General features: G+C 43.1%; 1 protein-coding gene across 1 annotated transcript in view; it reads left to right on the top strand.

The window, feature by feature from the left end:
* Window positions 1–627: 627 nt before the first annotated feature.
* Window positions 628–8,129, top strand: part of F8 (coagulation factor VIII) — a 50,458-nt gene continuing 42,956 nt past the window's right edge. Inside the window, exons 1-2 of the mRNA XM_032228216.1 lie at window positions 628–922; window positions 7,491–7,591. Of these exons, the coding sequence (XP_032084107.1) occupies window positions 729–922; window positions 7,491–7,591 (295 nt within the window). The 5' untranslated portion in view covers window positions 628–728. The remainder of the gene's footprint in view (window positions 923–7,490; window positions 7,592–8,129) is intronic.

Here is an 8,129-nt window from a genome sequence, read left to right as displayed (position 1 = left end):
CTCTTCTTGAAAGCTTCCAGGGATGAAGCTCCCACAACTTCTGAAGGCAACTTCTGTTCCATTGGTTGGTTGTTCCCACTGTCAGAATATTTCCACTTATTTTCAGGTTGAATCTCTCCTTGTTCAGTTTCCATCCATTATTCTTTGTCTGGCCTTCAGCGGCTTTGGAAAATAGCTTGACTCTCTCCTCTCTGTGGCAGTTCCTCAGATATTGGAAGACTGCTATCATGTCTCCCCTGGTCCTTCTCTTCACTTAGATTAGCCATGCCCAGTTCCTGCAACAGTTCATCGTATGTTTTAGCCTCCAGTTCCTTAATCATCCTGGTTGCTTCTTCTCTGGAGTCTTTCTAGAGTCTCAACATATTTTTATAGTGTGGTGACCAAAGCTGGATGCAGTATTCTAGGTGTGGTCTTACTAAGGCTTTATAGAGTGGTCTTAGTACCTCTCTTGATCTTCATTGCATCCCTCTATTAATGCAATTTAGGATTGCATTGGCAAGATACTTCTAAGAGTTGGAAACCTGCAGTGAACAAGAGGTTAAACTTTCCTCTGTTGCTTTTCCTTTTCCCCTCTCTCATCCTGTTACTCCCCACCCTGCTGTTCACTCATAACTTCCAGCACACTGATAGCGTGTGTGACCATGTTTCTCTCTCCAGTGGCAGGTCAGAAAACCCACTGGTGTTTCGCAGCAACTTGAGGATGGAGTTTGCTGAATAGGTCAGACTTGATGTCTCCTTCTCCTCCTGGATTTCCCTCTGAATCGGAGACCGTTGGCAGATGTTGCTGGACCATGAGGAGGTTGGGGTCCCTCGGACTTATTTGGTTGTGCTGCGTCCTTCCGGAAAGCCTTGGCATCACCAGACGATATTACATTGGAGCAGTGGAGAAGGAATGGAACTATAGGCCCGACAGACAGAATGGGTAATAATACAGCAACAACATATTATCTACTAAAGGTTTGGGAATGTAGTTTCAGTACCGTTGGGAGGTCTTCTAGAACTTGGGAACATCAGCTCTCATCTCTACTAACCAACTCTACCTGTGCCAAAAGATTGTGGTTCTAATTAAAGATTATATCGAGAGGTTATGGTTTTATGCTATGGCATTACCAATAATTTTATACTTCTGTGCATTTCTAGCCTTAATTTGCACCACTTGGTCCCTCCTGTTTGGCTTCTGCCTCTAATCTCCTTAAGCCCTGCTTTGACGCCTCTCTGCTGGATGTGCCAAGAGTGAAGGGAAAGGAAACATTTCTTTAATGAAGGGTTGGCAGCCTGGTTAGCATTGTGTTAAGCAAGTCGCAACCTTGAAGCCTTTCTAGATACCAGCCACAGTTGGTGAGGAACCCACTTGGTCACGTAGAGTGGAAAGGGATGAAAGGAGCAGGGTGATTTATGGGAGAAGCTCTCCTTCAAGTGGATGCTATTTGGTTTTACTTTTAGGAAAGGCAGCGGAGTACAAGGATAGGTGGACTTTTTGGATGGAGGAGGACCTGGGTTTTATCCTTGACATTTCCAATGAAAATAGCTCAGCAGGGGATGGGGGGAAATGCCAACTGGAGACACCAAGAATCTGCTAATACGATAATTTATATGATGCCCGCAAGATGTTCCTATGTGAGTAATAGTCCTATAAGCCCAATGGACACCTAGATCAGGGGTCAGCAGCCTTAAAGGCTCAAAGAGCCATTTGGACCCATTTCCCACAGAAAAGAAAACACCGGGAACCACAAAAACCTTCCCGTTCCTGACTATTTCCTAAGCGGCCACAAAACTATTATAGGAAGTTGAATTAAATGTTGTTTTCTTCTGAACCTTTTCTTTTCTTGGATTTAACCATGGTTAAATCCAGGGGGGGGGTTGAAAAGCTCAATAAATCATGTGCCAGCGGGTGGCGCACATTGGCAGTTATGACGCATATTTTGAGCCGCAGCACAGGGGATGAAAGAGCCACATGCGGCTTCAGAGCGGCGGGTTGCTGACCCCCTGACCTTGTTGATGAAGAAGAAAGGATTAGGATTAGGATTAGGATTTATTTCATTTATATGCCGCCCTTTTCCCCGAAGGGGACTCAGGGCGGCTCACAACTCAATCAGGGAAAGGAGGTACAAACAGGGGATAAAAAGACAAACAAACAATACACAATTTAAAAACACACAACAATCCATGGTTTCCACAAGAAACCATGCTGATCTAGATGAACCAGCGTGCTTCTTTTGTGGGACTTCCTTGAGGTCCCATCTCATAATGTTGTGGTCAAGAGGGGGAAAAACAGAATAGGATTTTTTCCCCAATTGAATTCAGAATATATCTGGAAGGGACCTTGGAGGTAGATACAGAATAACGGAGTTGGAAGGGACCTTGGAGGTCTTCTAGTTCATCCCCCTGCTCAAGCAGGAGAACCTATACCATTTCAGACAAGTGGCTGTCCAGTCTCCTTAAAAATGTCCAGGGATGGACAGCTTCTGAGGGCAAGTTGTTCCACTGGCCAATTATTCTCACTGTTAGAAAGTTTCCCCTTAATTCCAGATTGCTTCTCTCCTTGATTAGTTTCCATCCGTTGCTTTTTTTTTGTCCTGCTCTCTAATTTAATTTAAGCTAATTTAAGTTGACCAGCTCCTCCTTTTATCCTTACAATAACAGCGTGGGGTTGTTTGCATGAATTGTTCAAAAGTCACCCAATACATTTTGGAGTTGAAGAAGGATTTAAACCTAGGTCTCAACAAAAGAGAATACTTGTAGCTCAGGGTTGAACTGTGGAATTCTTCATGTATTCAGAGTTTGGTTATTTCCTTGCACATGTTTCATTGGCCAGCTCCTCAATTTCCATTCTGCATGAGAATAAAACACAGGCCATTGCTTCTAAGATGCCTCATCCTCTTCAATGTTTATTGCAGTATTGAAAAAAAAAAGAAGTACTGTATGATTAAAACTAATGAATTAATACCCCAAGAATCGCCATCCTAAAAATATCAACAAGTTTTCTAATTTTGCTACACTGTGCATATTTTTATTTGTTTTTTTTTGAATACAGTAATGTGTTACATAATGGGACGCGGTGGTTCAGTGGCTAAGACGCTGAGCTTGTCAACCAGAAAGGTCGGCAGTTCAGCGGTTCGAATCCCTAGCGCCGCATAACAGAGTGAGCTCCTGTGACTTGTCCCAGCTTCTGCCAACCTAGCAGTTTGAAAGCGTGTAAAAATGCAAATAGAAAAATAGGGACCACCTTTGGTGGGAAGGTAACAGCCTTCCATGCGTCTATGGCATTTAGTCATGCTGGTCACATGACCACAGAGACGTCTTTGGATAGCTCTGGCTCTTCGGGTTTGAAATGGAGATGAGCACCGCCCCCTAGAGTCAGGAGACCTTCTCACCAAAGGTGGTCCCTATTTTTTCTACTTGTATTTTTACATGCATTCGAACTGCTAGGTTAGCAGAAGCTGGGACAAGTCACGGGAGCTCACTCCATTACGCGGCACTAGGGATTCGAACCGCCGAACTGCCAATCTTTCTGATCGACAACCTCAGCCTCTTAGGCACTGAGTCACCTGGAGCAGACAGTATGCTCATACAAATAAATTAGTTTTTGCAATTTTGTCAGATGGAAAACTTTACATTCTGTCCAAAGGTTTCCAGAAAGATGAGATGCAGATGTGACTACACTAAATCCAGGCTATTGATTTAGGGACCATGACAGAAAATGTGGCTGCTAGATTTACAGGTTTCAAATGTCTGTAAAGAAATGACTTCTTTCTTTCCTCTGTCTTTCTTTTTATTTCCAACAAGCATTCATATATGCACACCTTCCCTAGGGCCGTATCTGCTTACAAATGCAAAGAAATGTATGGAGATTATCAGTCACCCAGCTCAGGGTTGTCTCAAAGGTGCTTTTTTCAAGAGGCAACTGGACTTTCTGCTTTTTCTTTGAAGACATTTTGCTTCTCATGCAAGAAGCTTCTTTTCTGATCGAGGAAACTTCTTCAGCAGAAGCTGAAGAAGCTTCTTGGATGAGGAGCAAAATGTCTTCAAAGGAAAACCAGAAAGTCCTGTTGCCTCTTGAAAAAAAACACCTCTGTTAAAAATGTAAGATATTTATTTTTGGTGACAAAACAATTTTTAATCTGATTTAAAAAAAAAACTTTAAAACATTTAAGCTACAAAGAAGGAAGAAAATCCAGTAGTCCGGTTGCCTTTTGAAAAAGCATCTTTGGGACAAAATGCAAAGAAGGGAGCTAGAAAAGTGGAGCGAAGTCCAGAATTAAGGGACAAGAGTTCATGGAGAGAAGGGGTGAGAAATCAACCTGTCAAAGGGATAATACTTTTGGACCATGTGAAATACTACCAAAACATTGAAGACGTTTTATGTATTGTGTTGAATTAGGACAACAACCAAGCATTTTGTGGCAGGGTAGAAAAGAGATAGCATGACACAGCTTCAGTAAAACAGAAAGTATCATTTAAGAATAGAGATAATTTTATGGCATCGCTACAACCGATGTGCCTTCTTTCCCCCATTGTGCAACTGTTCTTCACCTGATTGTCCCCAAACTACCAAGGACCTCTTCCTACAGGGAGCACTCGCTTATTCTCCTCCTCAAAGGTCACTGTTCCATTTCCTAGCCAGCAAAGACCAACTTGTGATCGGGAACTTGTACACAATGGCATGGAGTGTTATTTCTGGCCTCGATGTGGAATTTTGCAGATCGACGATAACAAATCGTGCCAAATGCTCCAATCACTCAAAATGTTCTCTCTCTCTCTCTTTTTTTTTTGCTGGTTGGCTTTTTCTGATATGACTACTATTTTGACTTTGGAAAGTGTTAGCGGGAGCTTTGGAATCTTTCTTTATTTCTTTCCTTCTTTCATTCCTTCTTTCTGTCCTTCTTTCTTTCTTTCTTCCTTCCTTCCTTCCTTCTTTCCTTCTTTCTTTCCCTCTTCTTTCCTTCTTTCTTTCCTTCTTTCCTTCCTTCCTTCTTTCTTTCTTCCTTCCATCTTTCCTTCCTCCCTTCTTTCTTTCCTTCCTTCTTTCCCTCTTCCTTCCTTCCTTCCTTTTTTTCTTTCTTTCCTTCCTTCTTTCTTTCCCCATTCTTTCTTTCTTTCTTTCTTCCTTCCATCTTTCCTTCCTTCCTTCTTTCTTTCCTTCCTTCTTTCCCTCTTCCTTCCTTCCTTTTTTTCTTTCTTTCTTTCTTTCCTTCTTTCCTTCCTTCCTTCTTTCCCCATTCCTTCTTTCTTTCTTTCCTTCTTTCCTTCCTTCCTTCTTTCCCCATTCCTTCTTTCTTTCTTTCATTCCTTCTTTCTTTCTTCCTTCTTTCTTTCCTTCCTTCTTTCCCTCGTCCTTCTTCCCTTCTTTCTTTCCTTCTTTCCTTCCTTCCTTCTTTCTTTCTTCCTTCCATCTTTCCTTCCTTCATTCTTTCTTTCCTTCCTTCTTTCCCTCTTCCTTCCTTCCTTCCTTTTTTTCTTTCTTTCCTTCTTTCCTTCCTTCCTTCTTTCTTTCCCCATTCTTTCTTTCTTCCTTCCATCTTTCCTTCCTTTCTTCTTTCTTTCCTTCTTCCTTTCCTTCTTCCTTCCTTCCTTCTTCCTTCTTCCTTTCCTTCCTTCCTTCCTTCCTTCCTTCCTTCCTTCATTCTTTCTTTTTTCTTCCTTCTTTTCTTTCTTTCTTTCTTCTTTCTTTCTTTCTTTCTTTCTTTCTTTCTTTCCTTCCTTCTTTCCCCCTTCCTTCCTTCCTTCCTTCCTTCCTCAAATATCTACAAGATAACAATTATAGATATGAACAAAAACATGAACGCATGTCCACCACATATGGTAATACGAGCCAGGTGTCTGGTGACATTTCCAACATTTAGCAGAGGGGAGTTCCTACCGGTTCGGCCCGGTTCAGCCGAATAGGTAGTAACTTGGCAGCCTGGGTCGCTGGAACCGGTAGCAACCCAGGCCTGCCACGCCTCCTAATGGATTTCCTACAGCTCTTCAATCTTGATTTTCGGTGCCTGCACAGAACAATTTTCATTGCAGAAATGTATTTTTTTTCTTTTTTAACGTTTTGCACATGCACAGACAATTTTAGATGCCGATGCGCTCGTGCGTGGAGTGTGCGTTTGGCCTGTGCATGAGCAAAGCTAGCGTGCACGTGCAAAACATTTTGCACGCCAAACCAGCAGTAATGCTGGCAGCAACCCACCCCTCATTTAGCTGAATTATTTTTAACCATCTTCGCCAGTCTTGCCGGTGGCTTCCTCCTTCCGAGGGCCCAGAGAAATCGACTGGCCCAAGGACACTCAGCTGGCTTTGTGCCAAAAGCAGAACTAGAACTCAAAATCTCTCTGTTTCTAACCCTAATCACGACCCCAAACTGTTTCTCCCTGTACTGATTTACCGCTCCTGAAATGAAACTCAAAAGCCACAGGTCCCCTATTATTTGTTTTGCAGTTCCTCCTAAACGCCCGGATTTCCTTGGCTGGTCTGAGTCACCTTAGAGAGAAACTCTTGGAAACTTGCCTGCTGGCCAAGTCTGTCCCTTAGCAGGCTTGGACGTCTGACCTCTAATAGTTAATAGCCCTCCCAGGTTTCCAGTACTACTGGTAACAAGCTCGACATGCTTGGCTCTGTTATCTGCTTCTCTCCTACCTGCTCTCCCGTGTAAAATAAATGTTGGAGAGCAGAGCATGATGAAATCTGACGTCAACCTTGGAGAAAGGTTAGAAAGTATATTTTTAAGATATTTCTCTCCCTGGGCACCATGAGAATATATTGGCTGAACAAAACTCTGCATTGACGACAGGAAGAGAACCCGGCCATTAAACCACTCTGCTTCCTCCATTCAGTTGCCCAGATTCTACTCTGCAAGAGATGATAGGCTCGTTACAATATGAGGGTCATGATGAAGAAAGGAAGCATTTCAGAAGGAAGCAAAATACTTCCCTACCATTGCCAGGAAAATTGCAGGATAGTGACTATGGAGCAGAAAGCAAACAAAGCAACATGAAAGAGGGGTTGCTTTGACACATCATTGTATTACACACAAACTGTCTCCCTTTTCTCTTCCCAGTTCTTTCAGCCTTCCCCAACCTGCTGTGATACCCCTCCCCCACTCCAAACCTGGGGCCGTTGGGTCATAAGGGGTGAGGATTGTTTGAGTTGAAGTCCTCCTAACCAGGCTGATTGGCCACCATGCTCTTTTAACGACCCCATAATCCCTTGCAGGATGGAATCTGGGCAACTGAATGGAGCTGAGTGGTTCCTGGCCGGATTCCTTTCCTGTCGCCGATGCGGAGTTCTTTTTTTTCAGCAGATAAATTCTCATTGTGCCCAGACGGAGAAATATCTGCCTCTGCCTAGGATTGAACTCACAGCCTCCGGATTGTGAGGCGAGAGCTGCACCTCTAGGCCACCGTGCCACTCATGCTGATCAACAACGCGAGATTTGAAATGCAGAGCCCCGCCTGCATTTGGCCTCACTTTTCTTCTTTGACCAACTCTTTTTAATTTCTTAGGTTGTCTTCCTCCACCCCAGGCCCTCAATACAAAAAGGCAATTTATTTGGAATACACGGATTCTACGTTCAGAGAAGTAAAACCCAAACCTGCTTGGATGGGTAAGCTCAGGAGTCTTTTTTTGCTTATGACATTCTCACTTGGGGAATCTTACTGGAGTTATTCCTCCACTGAAAAATGTCTTAGGTTGATTGATTGCTTTAATAAGGACTCCATACAACTATCTTAGGAGACTATTTGGGAACCGGAATTGGTCCAAAATATATTACCTTACTAGCCGTATTTATTTATAGGAGGGAAATATCTGGACCCAACGGAATTTCTAATGTTGGATTTTCCCCCTTACCAGAGGGAGCCCCCTTGTGGAGTACTGTGAAGCCATAACCATGTCAACTCCACTGCACTGTACAGTAGAAGTCATTTTACGGCAGTACAGTAGAAGCCAATTTAAGGCACAACAGGATGTATCTTAATACACCCCCCTTAATCTTACCCCACTCAGTATTTGTTTCCAGAGAGTAAGTCATCTTTGTAGGAAGTTTGGTTGAAATTCCTCGAGGCGTTCCAGAGTTATGCTGGAACACACACACACAAACACACACGTATGTATGTATGTATGTATGTATGTATGTATGTATG

This window comes from Thamnophis elegans, chromosome 12 (assembly GCF_009769535.1).
Source record: "Thamnophis elegans isolate rThaEle1 chromosome 12, rThaEle1.pri, whole genome shotgun sequence".
NCBI lineage: Eukaryota > Metazoa > Chordata > Lepidosauria > Squamata > Colubridae > Thamnophis > Thamnophis elegans.
Note: the sequence above shows the minus strand (reverse complement) of the source record. Positions and strands in the feature narration are given on the sequence as shown.